The following is a 21,968-nucleotide window of genomic DNA, read 5'->3' on the forward strand; positions in this document are numbered from 1 at the left end:
AAGTGTAATTGGAAAAGTATATGGTAGGATACTTATTGACAGAGTTAGCAAAATAACAGATGAATTAGTTGGAGAAGAACAGGGAGGCTTTAGGAAGGGAAGGGGTTGTGTAGATCAGATATTCATTCTTAGATCTTTAATGGAAAATTTTGTAGAGAAGGGAAAGAAGTTGTATGCGGCCTTCATGGATTTGGAGAAAGCATATGACAGGATGAATAGTCAAGGGTTGTGGAAAGTATTAAGAATATATGGAGTAGATGGGAAGTTGTTGAAGACCGTGAAGAGAATGTATGAGGGTGCTAAGGCTGCAGTGCATGTGGATAGTGAACTGAGTGAGTTTTTCTGTTTGAAGGTTGGATCGAAACAAGGATATGTCATGTCTCCATGGTTGTTCAATCTGTATATGGATAGGGTAATAAAAGAAATACAGTACAAGGTAGGGCAGTGGATGTTGAAGTGGCCCTAATGAGAGAGGGCAGTGTCTGGAAACTTCTTGCACTGTTGTTTGCAGCTGATACTGTGTTGTTAAGTGAAGATGAAGGGGAGCTGCAAGGCTTGGTGGGTGAGCTTGGGAGAGTGTTTAAGAAACGGAATCTAAAGGTGAATGTAGGGTAGAGTAAAGTGATGGTCTTCGAGAGAAGTAAAGTCAGTGAATGTACAGTGAGGTTGTATGAGGAGGAAATGGAAAATGTGAGTGCGTTTAAGTACTTGGGTAGTGTGATGAGTAAGGATGGAAGTTCAGAGGGTGAAGTGCTTGAAAGGGTGCAACAAGGAAGAAAAGTTGCTGGTTCCTTGAAAGCAGTGATAAGAAACAGGGAAATGAGCATGGAAGTGAAAAAGCTACTACATAACAGTATTGTGATACCAACTCTAACATATGGAAGTGAAGCTTGGACTCTGTTGGGGGGACAGAAGTCAAGAGTGAGAGCAGTGGAAATGAGTTGAGAGGAGCATGTGGAGTCACATCGAGAGACAGACTGTCAAAGGAGGAAGTGAAGGAGCACTGTGGTGTGGATGAGGATGTTATAGGAAGCGTTAGGAGAAATACGTTGAGGTGGTTTTGCCATGTGGAAAGGATGGAGAGTGAGAGACTGATGAGGAGAGTGTATGTGAGTGAGGTGGAGGGGGGGAGAGGGAGGGTGAGGCCAGGGATGAGATGGAGGGATGGAGTGAAGAGGTATATGAGAGAGGGGGGTTTGAGTTGGGAGCAGGGCGGTCAAATGGTGGGGGACAGGGTAACATGGAGACGATTTGTTTGTGGCCACCCCTTACGGGATTAAGGCGCCTGGCAATTGATAGAAAGGATACTGTTTTATTTACCTTAAGGAGAACCTCACTTAGTAAGAGGTTTAAGTTTATAATTTGTCTGATTAGTGTTTTTTTTTTTTTTCCCCCCATAGATTGACTTGATACCCATGATCAACAAAGCTGGGTGTGAATGTCTCAATGAGAGTGATGACCATCCTTTCACCCAGGCTCTCAGCTCTGCTGGTGGCTACCTTGAATCAGACACTGATGAGCAGGTGAGTTGAGGTGAATAGAGAACAGTAGTAGGGTAGGCTGAGAGGAAAAAAAAAGTTTAAGAATATAAAAAGGAAGGAAAAAGTCAGGTTAGTAGCAGGTGAGGAATGGGGGGTAGATATTTGAGCGAGGAATGAAGTGGCAGGTGAAAATTCTGCCTCATCATTTGTAGGCCTAGATATACAGAAATGACAATTATTAGGTGATTATCCTGTGTCCTTAACTGCAAGGCCTAAGGGAGAGGGACTAAGATTGTGGTTGAAGAGTTGAGAGTAAGGCTAGAATTTGAATGTATTTGTGTTGGGATGAAGAGAGGTAGATTGAGATGGTTTGGCATGTTGAGGGGATGGAATATGACAATTGGGTGTGGAAGGTTAGAAGTGTGAATGTCAGGGGTAGCACTGCAATAGGCAGACCTAAAAAAGACCTGGGATGAGGTCATAGAGTGTGACCTCAGGGATAAGTATGAATAATGGAGGCTGCCAGAGATTGAGCAGCATGGAGAGATGCCATAAGGTGACAAGGCTGATGCATCGAAGCATGTTGGAGCCTTTATAAACAATACAACAAAGGAATGAAATCACAGGAAGAAGTGAGGGTAAGGGAAAGGATTAGGAGAGGAGTTTAAAGGTACAAGGAGAGATAAGTGAAAGTGGAGTGAATAACCAGATAATTATGAGGATGTGAGTAGAGGCATGTCAGCAGAAGAAGAGGGTGATGCATGAACTGAATTGATGGATGTAAATTTATAAATGAGTTGGCCATACTAGAATTAGATAATTGTTTACACATTTTCCCAGGTTAGGAATGATGCAGCTTGATATTAGTAGCTGATCTAGTTTGCATGTTGCATGTAAGAAAGATTCTGTTACTGATATTGTGTGATTCTTTTTCTATCCATCAAGTGAGATTATTTTATATTTTGTAGTATTTTATGGGAAAAGGTTTACTTTTGGGTGATCTCAGTAGATTTACAAAGTTTCATAACAAAGTTAATCTTACTCTGATGTAGTGTGTAAAGACTGAGATATGTGATCAAGGGTATTGTTTTGCTTTTGAACATCTACTTCTCATGCACAATGAATAATTGGATAAATATTGTTTGTGGTGCTGTGTAAACCTGTCATTGAGTGTAGTATTTGTTAGTTGTTGACATTTTGATAAAGTACCTAAATACTTGTTTCTTTATTTCAGTTAATATTGTACCTGTCATTCAGTCAAGCTGTCAAGTTACACAGTATGAGGATCAAGGGCCCTTCTGACAATGGTCCCAAGACTCTGAAGCTTTTCATCAACCAGCCTCACACCATTGACTTTGACACTGCAGAGAGTGCCAACCCTGTGCAGGAAATCACGTTAGTGTTTTTGTATTTTGTTTGGCAGGTGTATGTGTAGGGTAGCTGTGAAGAAAAATAACAAAATATGTGTGCAGATAGGTATGCATGGGAGGTGGAACCAGGACTGTGAGTGAGTACTTGGCCCTACTTCATTCCATCCATAGGTGTACAAGGTTAGAATGATAGTATTTGTAGTGAAGAACAGAATTTGTTACACAGGACATAACAATATTTCCCTCTTTAAAACTGTGTGATCCTGTCGCCAGGAGGTCCAGGAGTAAGGTAAAAGTTAATTCAAACCATTTCTTTCTCCCACAGCCACACCCACATTCACCTACATCCACACCCACACCTTCACCCTTAGGGTATGGTCACACCGAACACGACGAGCGGGGCGACTTGAGTGGGGAGGGATGAGGCGACACAATAAAACACACTAAATCCTACGTGGGTGGCCACACTGAATGAGCGGGGAGGTTTGTTGCCCCACTCACCCCCCACTCTCGTCACTACGCGATGCAGCATGTTCCAAAATGTTGCGCACTGCCTAGCGACATCCCCACTCCCCAGGAATTTGCACCATCATTCAGTTGTGCTGGTATTGTGTGTTGGGGAGGTTGGGTTCTGGTAATTATGTCCACTGAACACCATATTGGAGCCGTGTACCATAGGAGAGCTGTGTGGGATACAAATGATCCACTCCACAAAAATACTGGAGTGTTGAAGAAACACTGGGAAGATATCTGTGAATAACTGCATACAGATGGTATGTTATAATCAAGCATTATTTTGTCATACGATTGCTTAACCCCTTAGCCGTGGGGCATCACTTTCGTGACGCTCGGGAGCAAGGGATCATACCGCGGGACGTCACTTTTGTGATTCTGTGTTATATTGAATTCGCCCGGGCTTTCAAGTGGTGGCTTGTATCATCTGTCAGTACTACCAGTGTCCACCTATACTCAGTTCTGCTAATGTCATCTGCACTCCCATCCACTGTTGACAATTTAGCCATTTTTCCCCCTGTCCTTGACTCACCTCCTTACCACCCCTCAATTACCCTCTCCTCCCGCCTGCCCAGCTGTGCTACACAAATCCTGGATGGATTTTTCCACATTTTATCCATTGACATGTGCCGTATGTCCTATTCTTTTACATAATAATAAATAAAATCTAAGAGAAAAGGTAATTGATACTGCCATACATCTGAAATGGGATAATTATCACTTGGCAACACCCCACGTCCACTCGTTCGCTAATTTTCCCTTTTTATTTACTCTTGAAATATGCCGTATGACCTATTCTCGTAACAAAAATATATACAGTAATCACTCTAATATCCGGACGCCCAATATCCGAACATCCCCACTACCCAGACATAATCGTCCTGGGATCCAATGGTCCGAAAACTCCCCCCCAAAAATTAAAAAACTGATTTTTTCCCGCACGTAATTTGAACTTGCCGCGTGCGGCGCGGGAGAGCATTGTTGTGGCGTGTCATTCCTCCGACGTCTGATAGAGCGCCGCTGCATCCTCCCCACTTTCTGCCTGTCTCTCGCCGCGAGCGCACGCTCGTCGTTATGGCTGCCCACGTGATCGCTTTTGTGGTGGTGCCTTACCTGCTGCAGGGCCTCCTGTTGCTCTCGGGCCTCCTCTTAGTGTGTGTGATGATGGCCCCGCCACCTGAGAAAAGGAAGAGAGTGGTGTTGACTCTGGAGAAGAAGCGGGAGATATTGGAGAAAGTAGATGCGGGGTGGTCTTCTTCCCGCATTCTCCGCGAGTTTAACCTGGCTCGGTCTTCTTTGTTCGATATCAAGAGATCCCGAGACAAACTCATGCAGTACACGGCTGACTTCTTGTCGAGAAGCAAACGCAACGTGGAAAGGAAGGTTATGTTTACCCTCAAGTTTGCAGAAATCGACCGATCCACGGTGATTTGGTATCGACAACAACGTGCTGCTGGTGTGATGGTACGTGGAACGGAGCTGAAGGCTGCTGCTGAGAAGTTCGCCATGCTTCACAACGCCCTAGACTTCAAGGCATCCGAGGGTTGGCTCTTTGCGTTCAAGTTACGGCATGGCCTCACCGACCGTAAAGCACATGGCAAAGCATTGGACACTAACGAGGATGGAGTTGACGAGTTTCGGCACGAGGTGAAGGACTTGATTGACAGGGAGGGCCTAACTCTCGGTCAAGTCTACAACGCTGACGAAACTGGCCTATTGTATCACTCGCTGCCAACGAACACTCTAGCCGAGGAGACGGAGAAGCGTGTACCTGGCCGCAAGCTCTCCAAGCAACGGATATCTGCTTTGTGTTGTGCCAATGCTAACGGCATGCACTAGCTTAAGCCCGTTGTTGTTGACCGCGCAAAGCAGCCTCGGTGCCTTCGTGGGGTGATGGATGTCCTTCCTGTCGTCTGGTACCATTCTTTGAAGGCATGGTTCACAGCTGTGATCTTCAAAGACTGGTTTCACCGTCACTTCTTCAAGGAGGTCATCCATTACCAGACGAAGACACTGGGAATCCCGCGCGACCTGGTAAAGGCCCTCCTTCTCCTCGACAATGCACCTGCCCACCCGTGCGACAAGGACTTGGTTGCTGAAAATGGCCGTATTAGGTGCATGTTTCTGCCACCTAATACGACTGCTCTCGTCCAACCAATGGACCAAGGAGTGATCGTGGCAACAAAGCACCTATACCGTCGGAAGTTCCTGAACGAGGTGATGGTTGTTCTCGAGGATGAGGACGAGCGCAGGGAGGGACGGGACACACGAGGCAAGCGGACTTTGGAAAACCTTCGCCGCTACAACATCAGGTCTGCGTTGTACAACTGTGCTAGTGCATGGAAGGAAGTCCCTGTGAAGACTCAGGAAAATGGTTGGTCTCGTCTGCTTCTCGGAACGGATGTGGAGTACGATTTCCTAGGATTTGACGTGGATGACTTCCATGCACGGCTACGTACGCACGGCGACGATGTAGATGTGGACGATGTTCGTGAGTGGTTGGATGATGACGAGGGCGATCCTGGGTATCAGACGTTATCTTATATCGAGATCGCGTCTTCAGTTGCAGGTGTCAGTACCGAACTTGAAGATTCCGACGATGATGCGGACTCCTCTCAGCAGGACACTACTCCAGCCATCCCCAAGCTGAGCGCACTCCGGGAACATCTAGAGTTCGTCCTAGACTACCTGGAACACCCAGACTGCGACAGGGAGATGGGGCCCTTGGGACTCGTGGAGGAAGTGCGTGCCTTCAGGCAGCGCATCATCAATCGTCAGAATCGTCGGTCATTGCGTCAATCAACCATTGACAGTTTTTTCAGGCCCGTGACCCCCACTGTGCCCAGCCCTGGCTCCACTCCGTTGCCTCCCCAAGACAGGCCCTCATGCTCCGAGCCACAGCCCAGCACATTAGCCACGGTGGAGTCACCGCTCGACGTGAGTTTGCGGCTGTCTTCAGAGTCGTCTGCAGTGGGTACGCCATCACCACGACTCAGCGATACACCCCTAGGTCGCCTGCCAGTGATACTCTCGGACTCTGACAGTGAATAAACAGCAAGAACTTCTCCACTAGACCACACGGGAGTTTAGAGTGTTGTGCAGTGAAAAAAACAGTGTGTTGTGTTAAGGATTTACAGTTGTGAGAGAAAAGACTCAATAGAAAAAAAATTTAACATAAATAGACTTGTTTGTTTTGGTTTTGGAAAATTATAAGAATGGGAAAAGTTAAAGTGCAACACTTAGTAAGTTACAATGGAGCATTATTTAGACAAGAGTGCACACTGTGAAGAGAACGGACTTCTGTGTGTTATTGACTAAGTTCAGTGCAAGACTTCAGGAACAGTGTACTGCAAGTGCTTCAGGAAATCCTTCTTACTGTCAGAGTCCGAGAGGAGGCGGTTATTCATCGAGGTGGCCAGGGACTTGCTGTAAGTAGGCAGAATGTTTCATACTGTACCTTTTTCCATACTATACTTACCTCATTTCACTCTTTAATGTCCTTTATTGGTGTGAATAGGGTGTTAGTAGCTATGCATGTGCAGTAGGAATGCGTTTTTCTGAGTTAGGCTAGGTTAGGGTCCATAAGTACCAGAATGTTTATTAATGTATGAACATACTTCTAAACCCTCGTTTTATGTTTCTTTTGCATTTATTTCAGTCATTTATGTGCCTTATTGGTGTGATTTGGGGCTTAAATAGGTGCTATGCATGTCCAGAGGGAGTTGTATAGGTGTTTCTCTGAGTTAGGGTCCTTAAGTACAAGTCCATAAGCTGGGGCCCAATATCCGGACAGAACCAATATCCGGACCTACCTATGGCTCTATTACGTCGGATATTGGAGTGATTACTGTATATTGAATGACCATGGGGACATCACACAACCTTGTCGCACGCCCACACCGATTGTGAACCATTCACTTAGAATCCCCTTAACCCTGACACATGCTTCGCTACCATCATAAAAACTCTTGACAGCACCTAGCAGCTTACCATCTACACCATACATGCGGAAAACCCTGCACAATCCCTCTCTGTCTACTTTGTCATATGCTTTTTCCAGATCCACGAATGCCTTAAACACCTTATGGTCCTTCTCACAAGCCTTCTCTGCTATCTGTCGCTCTGCAAATACTTGATCCACACATCCTCTGCCACTCCTAAAGCCACCCTGTTCATCACTCACTAGGACTTTTGATATCTCTCTTACTTTCTCTATAATAATTCTTCCAAATACCTTTCCTACCACACTCAATAAACTTATGCCATGATAATTCTTGCACTCACTTTCCTCACCTTTATTTTTGTACATGGGTACAATCACAGTCTTTTTCCACTCTGCAGGCACAGTTTCACTCATCCATGCCTTCTTACGTATCTCCAACAAGCACTTCATTCCACTCTCTCCATTACACTTAAGCATATCTTCATACACCTCATCAACCCCAGCTGCTTTCACATTTTTCAGCCGTTTCACAGGACTCTTCACCTGTGCGAGCGTCACGTCTCTTGGCACTGCATTCCTTCTCTGCACACCCCCAAAACAATCATGTTTACAGCCGCTCTGCTCTCTCTATTCCCATTCATCAGGCTTTCAAAATATTTTTTCCGTCTGGTCCTTACTTCATCTTCATGGGTTAGTAACCAACCACTTGCATCCTTCACACTACCACATTTCTTTCCGCTTTCACTTCTATATTTCCACATCTCTTTCCAGAATAACTTTTTTATTTTCAGAGTAGTTCGCATTCATTTTTCTTCCCAGATCATCATTTACCTCCTCCTTTTTCCTCTTCACTAGTCTCTTTACGTGCTTCTTGCTCTCAGTGTACTCAGTTCTTATTTCAACTGAACCCCTATCCTGTAACCATTTTAGCCACTTCTTCCTCTTTTCCTCCACCACTTTCTTAACCTCCTCATCACACCATGCCGTACCCTTCTTTTATGTTGATACTCTTGCCACACCACACACCTCTTTAGCATTCCTAACTAAGCAATTCCTATATGCATTCCACAGTCTGTCCAGATCCAATTCATTCCAGTTCACTGAATCTAACTCGTCCTCTACACTGGTCCTGTAATCATCTGCCACTTCATTGATCCTCAGCTTCTCAACTTCCAGTCTCTCACCCTGACTGCTCTTCTCTCTCTTGATCCACCTCACTCCTCTCAGCTTGATCTTGCATACCACAGTCATATGATCTGACAGACCTCCACATCGTCCTCTCACAGCTCTCGTATCAGCAACCATTCCCATCATTGACCTCGCTACGAGCAAGTTATCAATCAGGCTTCTTTTAACACGATCCCCGTTTCTTCTATACCATGTGTATTTATGTGCATCTTTGTTTGAAATACGAATTACAAATGCACAACCTCCTCTCCTGACACTTATCTTTTAGTTGATTCCCATTATCATTCTCTCTTGGTACTCCATAACAACCCATTATGTCATCCTCTGGACCAGTGCCTACTCTTTCGGTCATATCCCCCATCACGATCACTTTATTGCTCCGGGGCATTTCTCCCACTACTTCACCCAGCTCATCCCAAAACCTGTCTTTCTCTCTCTCACTCCTGTCCTCACACGGTGCATATGCAACAATCACTGACACTTTCACCTCTACAGAAATGCCTCCTTGGCGTAGTGATAGAAGCCATGAGTCAAAGTAGGTCATGCATGAACACTCTGCAGTTCTAAGCCAAGAAGCGGCTAGAGGGTTTTTTTGTCATTTAAATGCAGCCAGGGATCAAGGGTGGTCTTTATGGCTTAAGTTTCACACATCTAGGAAATGTGGAATATTGTTATGTCCCATATACAGTTCTGATGCTGATGTTTGTAACTCTTAGTAATAAGGGAGTTTTCTGGTAATGTACAGGACCGTTAAGTTTTTTTGAACATTCAAAATATCCTCTGTTTTACAGATTAACAACCAAGGACCTGGAAGGTGAATTAATCCCCCTCAAGTTTGTGAAACTGCAGAATGTGATGAACCTGACAGTGTTTGTAAAGGATAACCAAACGGGTGCAGACACCACAAACATTTCATATATCCAAGTAATTGGTTCACCGGTACAGACGACAAAGATGTCTGACTTCAAGCGGGTAACAGGGAAAAAAGGAGAGAGCCACTGATTATTGGTTGAGTTTAGTGTAGGAAAGAATTTACCTGAATTTTTTATTTTATTTTGAATTGCATGAGAATTGTGCTAAAATATTTTGTTCCTTATTAGTACTAATAATTTCCTCCCACACCTTAATCACAGTATATGCTTTTCACATTTTAAGAGGTCAGTTTAAAGTACTGTACATGCAGGTTGAAAAATTGTATTATTAGTCCTACTGTTGACCAGTTTACCTGCTGTTTTAATGTGACACATTTCTTTATGCCTGTTACTTGATTTAGACCTGATTATGAAATGTATGCTGGATCTTAATTTATTACTCCTTGCCTCTTAATAAAAAATCTTGAATGTAAATTTTTGTTCATTTCTTTAATACTGAAGTCTGTGTTTTTCATCTGGACCAGCTACTCATTTGTGTCACCAATGGAATTCTTGATATCTGCAGTACAGGGTATGTACCTAATAGAAGAAACTATGATTTTGAATCCATCCATTCATCCATCATCCAATCCTATGTTGCCCCATGAAGAACGTAGGAGCCCAGGGCTAGGCAAGTTGGTCCTGACATTTAAGATGAGAGTGACCAAGCCTCACTCATCCTCGAGTGGTTTTACGTGAGCAATAAACCCCAACCATCTCTTGGATATAAACCTACAGAGGCTCAATCCAATTGGAGCGCCTTAATTACTTACTAAACCACCAGGTGCCATAATTTGGTTACATGGTTACCACCCAGCATAGGAAATGGTTTCCTGGTGTACAGGGAACCATTTGGCGTGTCACTCAGTGTGGAGTCACCAATGCAGAAGGAAGAGGAAAGAATGAAGGAAGGAAAGACAGAAGAGGAAGTGTAAAGTCACCCATAGGCAGAAGGATAAGGAATGAATGAAGGAAAGAAGGACAGAAGGGGAAGGAAGGAAGAAAGGAAAGGGCAGACACCCAAAGCAGCATGACATCGAGTGAGTTGATGGTGAGCGCCCCCACCTACCACATCTTGAAAATAAATGAAGCAGATATAGAAAAGTGAAATGATGTGATGAGTATAGTACAACCAGCTGAAGTTTTTGGTAATGAAATAGTGAAAAGGGGTATAAAGAGAGTTATCTGATGGTTCATACAGTAGACCTCCAGTTAATACAGTTTAGTTAATCCGATATGCATGATTACTCATATGCAGCGACTGCACCTGTGACCAAAATTCCAGTTATGCAAAGCTGACCCATTTTATATGAGTTGATTTTAACTGGCTTATTTCTCTGACTTACGTGACATTATTATGATCAGAGAAAGAGTGAATATTGATGAGTTGCAGTTTGGGTTTATGCCAGGCAGAGGAACCACTGATGCCATATTCATTGTTTGACAGTCTCAGGAAAAATATATAGGAAAGGGAACTGTACTTTGTTTTTGTTGATTTGGAGAAGGCCCTTGACAGAGTCCCTAGAGAGGTGGTGAGGTGGGCAATGAGAAAGCTTACGATCGAGGAGTGGCTGGTGATTGTGGTTATGGCCATGAATGTGGGTGCACACACCCAGGTACAGGTGAATGGAGATTTGAGTGATTATTTTTCCATGAATGTTGGTGTGCATTAGGGTCAGCTTTGAGCCCTTGTTTATCATTTATCATCGTAGTTGGAGCACTCTCACCTGACATCAGAAATGAACTCCCTTGGCATTGTATGCTGATGATTTGGTGTTGATTGCAGAGAATGAAAGGGAGGTGGAGGGAAAATATAGGAAGAGATGATATTGGGCAGGAGGGCCTAAGAGTAAATGCAAACAAAACAAAAGTGATGGTATCTAGGGCTGGTGGTAGTACTGTCAAAGAGGAAGGAGAGTGGGCATGTGTGATTTGCCACAAGGATGTGGGAAGCAATTCCAACTTGGGCAGTGTCTGTGATAAGTGGGTGCATAAGAGATGTAGTAGTATTAGAGGTAGACTGAGATAATGCCAATTTCATATGAGCTGTGCATCGGGGAGAGCATGTGCAGATTGTCAGGCGTGAAAGGATTGAACTTGCTGGTAAATCTCTTGAGTGTGTGGAGAAGTTTTATTATTTGGGAGACCATGTTATGTGCTGGAGGAGGGGCTGTAGCTAGCTCTGTGGTTAGAGTGAGGAGTGATTGGAAGAAGGTCAGGGAGCTGTTGCCTTTCCTGACTTTGAGAGGACTCTCCCTCTGTGCTAAGGGATCTTTGTATGCAACATGTGTTAGGAGTGTAATGCTGTATGGTAGTGAGACATGGGCTGTAAAGGAAGAGGATATTTGTAGGCTCAAACGTACAGAAATGACAATGATTAGGTGGGCATGCAGTGCGCCCCTGAATGTGAGACTTGGGGGGGCTAGGTTTACGATGGAAGAGTTGAGGGGTTGGATGGGATTGAAATGTATGGGTGTTGTGATGAGGAGAGGTAGATTGATATGGTTTGGGCATGTGGAGAGGATGGGGAATGATAATTGGGTGCAGAAAGTGAGAAGTGTTAATGTAAGGGGTAGGATTGCGAGAGTTAGACTGAAAAATACATAGGATGACCGATGAGGTCATTGTGACAGGGATAAGGGACTGAAAAGGGAAATTGCCAGAGATCGAGCAGTATGGAGAGCCGCCATTAGATGAACAAGGCCGATGCATGCAAGCATGTTGGAGCCTTAAAAAATGAACGAATGATATTAAAGCATAACAGAAAACCAGCAAAATTCAAACTGCTAAAGTAATGGTTGAAACGACAACAACAGAAGGCATCACGACACCCCCAGGAGGTGACAACGGAGCGGTAGACAGTGCGCGGGACGTCCGTGCAATATGGACGTAAGTCCCTTAGGGCCGCGCGCCCCTACTCCCTGGAATGCATCCGGTGTGTACACCTCAGTCCATGTGCATTACCCTTTCACTGGACCAGCCTGCATCAGGATCAGGGTGGAGCTAGAAAACTAACTCCAAGCAGCACCCTAGTGTCGGCCGGTAGCCGCGCACCTAAAGCATTGGCCTGTAGCCGTGCCCTTGCAACGGCCTGTAGCCATGCACCTTTGACGGCCGGTAGCTGCACACCTAAGGCAACGGCCTGTAGCCATGCACCTGTGACAGCCAGTAGCTGCACACCTAAAGCAACGGCCTGTAGCCGCGCCCTAAAGAGACAGCCTGTAGCCGCTCCTAGTGCTGCTATTCCCCCCTGCAGAACCCCTGACGGCCAGTTGCTGCACACGAGGAGAGAACAGTACGCCCTCTCTCCTGCAGTTGCCTAGAGGGGCACGATGCCGGTGACGGCCAGCAGCCGCACCAGCAGGCATGGGGCGGCCTGTAGCCGCTCTTCTCCTACACATCATTCCTCATACGGGACTTCAGCGATGGCCTGCAGCCGCGCCCACAGGCAGGCGACAGCTGGCAGCCACACTTAGCCTGCGGTCCCGTCAGTGAGTCAGGCCCAGGTGAAAGCCGGTTGCCTCACTTACGGGAAGGGGACGGCCTGTCGCCGCCCTTCTCCTATTGCCCAAGGGACCTCGGCGATGGCCGGTAGCCACACCAGGGAGGAGCACCTCAAAAGCCCCTCACCCCCTGTGACTCCGCAGCCCAAGGGAGACCCTGGGAGTCAGGCCCAGGTAACAGTCCGCTGCCGCACCTACAGGAAAGGGATGGCGTGTAGCCGCCCTGCTCCTGTTGCCCAAGGGACCTCAGTGACGGCCAGTAGCCGCACCAGAGAGGGGCACCTCAAAAGCCCATTGCCCCCTGTGACTCTGCAACCTGAGGGAGACCCCTGTTTGAGCCGCCCCTCCAGCGGCAGAGGAAGTCCCACCGTCGGCTCCCCTACCAAAGGCAAACTTCAGGAGGAGTACCTCCCTACCCAGGACTGGTGGAGAGGACCCATCTTGACCCCGGGGTTACACTCCAACCAGCTGGCACGAGAGGGAGACCCATACCTGTCGTACTCCTGTCACCCTCAACGCTGCAGCCCCACCTTGACGGTGAAGCAGCAGGAGCGAGACCGCAGTCGGCAGGCCCTCCTCGCCGCCTCCAGCACCCTGGGGCATGATCTCTCCAGTCTGGAGGAGGAGCAACACCCTTCCTGCACTGGGTGCCTGCAGGGGCACCTTCACAGAATCTTTGACCCCAGTCCCAAGGACCAGACTTCAGTACCAAGCCCCTCCAGTGTGGGGCCCTTCCACACACCTGACCGCAGCCCATTCCGGAGGACGAGGCCCCCAAGGATAGTCCTGTGGCCCCTCACCAAGAGGGCGCCTGAAAGAGCGCCACCAACACGGGGTCGCCACCTATGAGCTGCCCCCCCCTCCTGGTTGGCCTGCTCCCTTGCCCCTTATCCCTCTTGTGACTGTGCTCTCTCTCTCCCTGCCCGCGAGTGAAAGTGAAAGTAACTGCCCGAGCATCTAGTACAGTGACTGAAAGTTAAAGTGCACTGACAGTGGTGAAGCAGTCAATATATAGTGAGAAGAAGAAAAGACACTACCAGTGCATACCGCGGGACATAGAAATAAGACGACTAGACCAGCAGCCCTAGAAATAAAGTATAGTTACAACTTATCTCGAGCAGTGTCAGTTTGTCTGTCTGTCGGTATCCTGCGAGATACCTTTAACTTATAGACACCTCTCCAGTCCAGTTACTAGCCTTTGGATAAGGTCTAGCCCTGTATCAGAATTTGGGAATATACGTGTAAGGTTGTTGCTCTGTGTTTTTATGCCCTGTTCCTCTCGTACTGTGTCTAAGCTCCGGTCTAGAAAGGGAACCCAGCTATACCTTAGGCGTTCTTAAGACGGGAAACCTACCTAAAGACGCCTAGCATAATGGTAGCAGTAAAAACCGTGAGACGGGAAAAGTTAGTATCTCAAAGACTTTGCAGTCCATACCAAAGCGATACTTCGTATGTGCATGGGAATGCATACCCACTACACACATTAGTGTAAGATCCCGTCGAGATTTCTTTTAAACAAAGCAACTGTAGTGCTGTTAACAATCATAGGGAGCAGACCAGTACGTGAAAGTTTTCACAGATGGGGAGAGACGAATGCCAGAATTTTCACTTTTGGAAAATATAACCTTTATCACCATCCAGGTTCATACACGCCTTATCTGAAATTCGGTAAAAAATTTGTTTTTTATTCATTAAAAAAATCATTCAAAGCGATAATGTGCTAAAGTTAGCGCAAATGTTTCGCTTATAGATTGCAGCTCGCTTTGACAGACTTCTCTTTTGCATAAATATTGATTTAAAATGCAAGTAAATGTACAGTATTGACAGGCCTATTTTAACTTATTTATAATTTTTGGGATTTGCGGAGTGTGCTCGAGGCAAGTGTTGCGTCGCGTAGTTTGTTAGTCCACCGCTAGGGTGGCGTTAGTAACTTAAGCCTAGTGTAATGGGGTGCTTCTGAAAAGCCTAGTATTCCGTCAGATGGCTCCACTGTAGCAGTAAACACATTCCCGCGCTGTTTAAAAAGCATAATTTCATTTGTTAAATATTTACACTGTTGTGTGAAATTGTGAATCATGGTAATGTCATATGCCGTAATATAAATAATACAAATAGAACACGTATATATAACGTATCATGAATTGTTTATATTTATCATAAACTGAAATTAAAATATCACTAATGGCATGTGATGGCAATCCGCCATTTCAGTGGTCCTATATTATTTAAAATCTGCTACATTTAGTGCAAGTTAGATTCTTAATACATAGTTTGTTCAGAGTGTAAAGTACGCCTAGTGGGTATCTTAACTCATCCAGTCTCTATGTGGGCAGAAATTTAATGTTGAGCAAATACTGGCATTCACCATCATAAATCATCGGGTCTGAGGAACCGTCCCAAAACCAAGATCGTTTACGCGTCATTCTTTGCCCGGTCTCACCGAGGACAGACGACTGTGGAAGGTAAACAAGCCAAGACATCGCCTCCAAGTGATCCACAAGATTCACACGGAGTCAAGTTCAGTATTCACGATTTTTATATATATATATATATATATATATATATATATATATATATATATATATATATATATATATATGCAAACGTGAGAACACATGACGAGTAAATACTACTGCATTCTCTTAAATGTCTACCCCCAGTGAGACTGCATCCAGGTCAAGAGGACTGGTAGGCTATGTGCACAAGCTACTGACTCAGTCAGTGGAAGATCTTACAAACATATGTGTGTGGACAGGTGGCCTGGAGACAGTTCTCACATGACCATACCATTAGGGACTTGCCAAGAGGGGGCAATGTGTGTGAGATATTGATGATAAGATGACTTTAAGGTATTTATTTGGTAGGCACTTGGTGAAATGTAAAAATTAAAATAACCACTAGTTCTCAAAAGAAAAAGACAAAACTTCACTGTAACACTTTATTTACCAAAAGCTACAATGATACATATGAATATGACTCACTCATGGTGCAAGGAAGCTGCAGGGGAAGGTCTCTCTCTCAGCTCAACTGTCAGGAACTCTCATTACTGAACTATATGTGTTTGTGGGTGTGTCCATTTACGACAGTAATGTAACCAACGTCGGGTACAGGGACATGAGAAATGGGCGTAGCTTAGTTAACAGCTAAAGAGGCAAGATGTGGGAATGAGATTCACACAAAGATATCGCTCAGTGAAACACACTGCCTGTACATAGTCACATATGAACCAATGACGAATGTTATGAATTTAGCTTGTTTCTACACTGAGTGAATCCGTGACATTACACACCATCAAAATAAAATTTTTCATGGAAACTTGACATCCCTCGTGAAAAAACTTAAACACGGGACTGTCTTGTGGTGCGCATGCGTGAAGCAAGCGAGCAAAATGTTGAATGCCAGTATTTACTCAACATTAAATTTCTGCCCACATAGAAACTGGATGAGTCTAGATACCTACTGGGCGTACTTTGAATCTGAACAGACAATGTATTAAGAACCAAATTTGTACTAAATGTAGCAGAAATTAAATAATATAGGGTCACTGGAAGGACGGGTTGCCATCACATGCCATCAGTGATATTTTAATTTCCGTTGATGATAAATATAAACACTTCACGATACGTTATATATACGTGTTCTATTTGTATTATTTATATTTCGGTATATGACATTACCATGATCCACATTTTCACACAACAGTATAGATAATTAACAAAGAAAAATATGCTTTTTAAACAGTGCGGGGAATGTGTTTACTGCAACAGTGGAGCCATCTAGCGGAATACTAGCTTTGAAAGCACCCCATTGGAGACCTGTTTTACCATTGCACATGACACCTACTCCCTCTGAAATTAGTCGATGGATCAGGGAAAATAGTACCAGGGTCAACTTTACAGCTTACGGATGCTAAAATGGCCACAGTAATCCACTGAAGAGAGATGGCATTCCATTTCACAAGGTAAGATATATATCTGTTATGCTAGGTGTTTTAAGGCCGACTTCTCGCGGGGGTCCACTTTTCGAGACCGGAGCTAAAATATATGTTATGCTGGGTGTTTTTAGGCCGACTTCTCGGCCTAAAGACACCAGCTATTGAGCGGGGTCCTCTTTCGAGACCGGAACTAGAACACCTTAACAGAGGAACATGGCATAAAACCTCGGCGGCTACCTCAACACATGTATTGCCTTAATTCAACTTCCTTACAATATACATACAATAATACACAATACAGGGCTTGTGTACATGGACAGACTTACTAGTGACAGCATTTACAATAAAATAAACATACTGTACAATGTGATCACCATCAGTCAGTAACATATATCAATAATACACAGGTTTTGGGGATACAGTCCATAGAGCCCTTTTCATCTCAGTCCTTGTATATTGTCCTTAGTTTCTGAACTTAGGTAATTCGCACAGTATGACAGAATATTCAGTTTGTGGACATTCACTATTAGTTCTCGCTGTATCACTGTTCCGGGTTTCAACACATTAATGGTCAGTCACTGTTTCCCGGGGTGACAATAGATTACACTAGAGTTTCTTGGGCTGCTGAAACCTGGGTCTAGTTGAGGTGGCGCCCGGGCGTAGAGGGGTGGCCCATGGGCGTACCCTCACGTAGGAGGCACGGAACCACTACCAGGGGCGTCGTCCAGGCGAGGTCCTGGCTGGGGGTGCAGGGAGGCTCCCTCCTGGCGGAGCCTCGACCTGATGAGTGGCCCTTGGGTCTGGGGCCAAATAGGGTCAGGAGTCGCTCCTGACATCTCCTGCTCCGGGCGGAGGGCCTGTGTCGGGTGGAGCCCTGGAGGTCCCGCCCTGGGGTTTGGGGGACGTCCCTGGGAGGCTGGAGACTGCCGTTGCCACGAGCCTGGGGTGCCGTCAGGGGTTGGCTGCGGCATCCCTTCTGGGTGGCATTCATTAGGTCTGGGCGTCGACCAGGGGTGATCCGTAGGGCGTGGATCCCCTCCTCAGCAATCAGGCCCTGCCACCACTCCTCAAACGGCAGCTCCTCATGGGAAACACACCTGTGGAGAGAGTGGGGAGAACGTCTTGCACGGCCTCTGGGTGGATGGTGGGCCATGTCAGGGACTCTCTCCAATGGGGAAGCCCTAGAGACTGTGGATGAAGGGTGTATGGTACCCGACCCTTCCCCGACCCAGAAGGAGGCCGATGTCATGGTTCCACAGCCCCTGAGGGCAGCAGCAGAAGGGCATATGGTGGCGGACCCTTCCCCGGCACAGACGGTGGCCGATGCCGCGGTGCTGCTCCCGAAGGAGGAGGAGGCGGATGAAGGGCATAAGGTGGCCGACCCTTCCCCTGCACGGATGGTGGCTGATGCCACGGTTCCGCCTCCCTCTGGTGTACCAGCCGATGTGCATATGGGGGCCGACACATCCAACCCGGGGCGTACGGTGGCCACCACCACGGGGATGGTTCCTGGTGTGGCAGCAGCAGAAGGGCGTACGGTGGCCGACCCTTCCCCGGCACTGACAGTGGCTGATGCTGCAATGCTGCAGGGGGCAACAGCAGGAGCATTGTAGTGTCGATGCGGGTGTGACAGAAAGTAGTAAGAGAAATACACTGAAAAGGTATGAGGAGAGAGTGGAGAATGAGAAACTGACAAGAGGAGTGTATGTGAGTGAGGTCAAGGGGGATCGTAATATGAGGGAGGGGTGTCTGAGCTGGAGGGAAGGCAACCAAATGGCAGAGAACTGGGTAACAAGGAGGCAGTTTGTTTGTGGCCGCCCCATACTGGACTAAGGCATCTGGCTAAAGATAAGGATAGATAGAACCAAAATGGAAGTGTTTGGAAAAGTGCCCTGAGATGGTTTGACTGTGGAGAGGGCAGAATGAGAGATTGACTAGGAGAGTTATGTGAGTGAGGTGGAAAGGGAGATTAAGGATGCTGTTGAAGAATGGGGTGGAGAGGTTTATAAACAAGGGTGGTGTGATTTGGAGGAAGGGCATCCTGGTGGCAGAGGACAGGGTGACATGGAGGTGGTATGTTGCTCAGGCATCTGGCTATATACATGTAAAGAGAAATAGTCGTTTTTTTATATTGAACCATAGACCACTTCCACAACTTTAAAATACTTAAGCCGTGACTATGAGTAAGAGAGCCGTAAGAGGCAGAGATCCTTTTATTACTAGTTCGATCAGCTTATCAATCTGATCATATCTGGCCATGGATAAGGGAACTTCCTCGGGTTAGAGTGGACACACTGATAGCATTCTTCCTTATGTTACTCTTGCAGGAGTGGGCAGAAGGATGGCAGGAAGAATAAATTACTTTGGAATGTAGGCAGATATGGGTAACAGGAAGCAACATATGCCGTTTTTACTTTTAAAAAAATAGCATCTCTATCTTGAATGCAGAGTTGTAACAACGTTTTGCACTTATTGTAACCCGTAGTATATGTCAGAGTACTTATGTGACATAATTAGCAAATATAAAATATTTGGGAGAACCATGCATTTCCTCTCTCTCTCTCTCTCTCTCTTTCTCTCTCTCTAAAGTTACGAAAAAAATGGTTAAAAGAAAAAATTCGAACCGAAAGGCTAAAAGATTGGATTTATTTACGTTGGATTTATCATATCCAATATAATGGAAAAGGAAATACTGGAAAGGGTGTTTTTTGAAGAACACAAACGCACTCTGTCCAGTCATTCAGTTTAGCCACCAAAGGAACATTAATTTCCAAGAAACATTATATAATTTAAAAAAAAAAAAAAAAGCTTAAATATGGGTTAAGATTTTAAGTCCAATACCTGTATATGGTTATATTAATTATTTTTAACAACAGCTGAAATAGTAAGTTCCAACAATGGGATTTGATTCCAGCCACTAGGCTGTGGCTGCCACTGTGGCTACTGACTAGGATAGACGAACGGACGGCAGACATCTTGGAGGAGGAAAAAGGTAAAGCTCCGTCATTTTTCGTCATTTTAGTGCTGTTCTTTTCCGTTTAAGTCTAGGAGAAGTTGCAGGAAACTTGACTGGCAACATTCTATTGATACTTATAAAGCCGATGGGCAGTTTTTCTCGCAGTTTATGGCACATTGTACGTATTAGATGTGTTATTTTGGAAAACATCGCTTACCAGTCGTGACTCGATTTGGCTGTATTGCAGAAGTGAATGCCTTCAGACCCTACCTGGCTATGACAGGGATATTAGGGAGTATTAGAGGTGTAGCAGGGGAGGTGAAAGGTCGTAAAATAATATTAAATAATGAGATAAATGGCAGCCGGCTTAATGAATGAATGGTTGGTTTCCCCCAGTAGCCTTATCATCAACCAGCTCATTACCCATTCACCTTGTTTTCAAAATCCTTTTTACCTACATATTCATTATTACAGATATTATTTTATTACCGAAAGTTATCATTAGGTTAATTTAATACTGTAAAAGGGTAAAAAAGATCTCTTGCAGACCACCAGCTGTATGCCTGTTACCTTTCAGTATTCAGATATATGATTTTTAGTTTAAAAAAAAAAAAAAAGGTGAAAAATGCATTGATTTATTGGTAAAATATGAGGGTGGTGCAGCGATTCAAGCAGTTTTCTTTCAGACCCATCCATAATGGAAATAGTACTGCTGGTAGGTACGTTACATCACAGCTAATTAACATTAGATAGATAAAATATTTAATAAAAAAAATAGCTACTTTGTGAGGTTAAAGAAATCCGCCCAAATGCCCAAGACAGCGTTTATTGTCCATCCCACCAACTGGACCCGACAGCGGACCAAACTCGTGTACACAATATAAAAACATAACTAGCAGTGGGAACCTAATGGGAGGGACTGAAACCTAATTGGAAGGGATAGGTGGCTTCCTACCCCACAAATTGCATTATAGGCACATTTGGAAGGTAGTGCACAGTTTCCTGACAGGGACAACTTAACAGATATCAGTTCAGGGTCTATCCAGCTTGGTCTCACAGGGTCTAGCCAGTTTGGTCTGTAAGGTCTCCAGGTTGGTCATGCTGGTGGTCTGGAGCCCTTGGGGGAGACAGTTAAGAGCAGAGGTCATTTGTGAGTGAGGGCATTGTGGATTAGCGTCTTGACTGTGTGTGCTGCCCTCGGTCCCTCGGATAGAACAGCCTCTCTTTTCTTGGGGTTATGGATTTTGAGTTAGAATCTGGTTATGTATTTTGAGTTTGAATTTGGCTATGAATTTTGAGTTTGAATTTGGTTATGAATTTTGAGTTTGAATATGGTTAAGGATTTTGAGTTTGGTTATGGATTTTTAGTTGATAAAGTTAGGAATTGGGGTTGGCAATGGTTATCTACTTTATTTTTCTACTCATCTACTGTAGGTATATTTGTACTTATATACTTTGTACTTCACATTTATCTGCTATATTTTTCTCATCTGTATATTGCTGCTTATCTACTGTACTTTTGTCCACTGTATGTCTTTTATTTTCATTATATTTCATACCTACTTTATATTTCTACCATATACTTATCTACTGCATGTTTCTACTGTATATGGTAATTTTGTACCATTAAAATCTTTCTACTGTATTGTTCCAGGCATTGCAGTGGTGTTCCTACGGTGGCCCCGGTTTTGTGTGGGCGCAAACGAATTATGATGACAGTTTGGCTCGAGTGATGGGTGGGAGAGGTCTAGTGTGTGGTGGAGGAAGACTCTGGGGAGGGGTGGTGGTGGTGTCGAGGGGTGGAGGAAGACTGCACGGATAGTTGAAGGGATGGAGAGGCGTTGTGTGTGGTGGAGGAAGACTGCATGGAGAGCTGGAGGGATGGAGAGGTGTCTGTTGCTTGGAGAGGAGTGAACTGTGGAAGTCTGTTTGGATAAGTATATACTGTAGCGCATTTGTTCTAACCTGACAGATCCTTAATCCCTAACACCTTTCTCCCTAATCTCTAACCTATTTCTCTTCCCTAATCCCTGACACCTTTCTCTTCCCTAATCCCTGACACCTTTCTCTTCCCTAATCCCTGACCCATCTCTTCCCTAATCCCTGATACCTTTCTCTTCCCTAATCCCTAACCCCTTTCTTGTAATCTATACCCTTTCGGCTTGGTTT

The 21,968-nt window shown here is 45.1% G+C and overlaps 1 protein-coding gene across 3 annotated transcripts in view; it reads left to right on the top strand.

The window, feature by feature from the left end:
* Positions 1–9,841, top strand: part of Txl (Thioredoxin-like) — a 54,531-nt gene extending 44,690 nt beyond the window's left edge. For all 3 annotated transcript variants that reach the window (XM_080272980.1, XM_080272981.1, XM_080272978.1), the window contains exons 4-6: positions 1,401–1,523; positions 2,716–2,876; positions 9,287–9,841. In XM_080272980.1, coding sequence (XP_080129106.1) covers positions 1,401–1,523; positions 2,716–2,876; positions 9,287–9,497 — 495 coding nt within the window. In that variant the 3' untranslated portion in view covers positions 9,498–9,841. The remainder of the gene's footprint in view (positions 1–1,400; positions 1,524–2,715; positions 2,877–9,286) is intronic.
* Positions 9,842–21,968: the final 12,127 nt, after the last annotated feature.

The sequence above is a fragment of the Coenobita brevimanus genome, chromosome 52 (assembly GCF_032717465.1).
Source record: "Coenobita brevimanus isolate Jiangsu-jjx chromosome 52, ASM3271746v2, whole genome shotgun sequence".
NCBI lineage: Eukaryota > Metazoa > Arthropoda > Malacostraca > Decapoda > Coenobitidae > Coenobita > Coenobita brevimanus.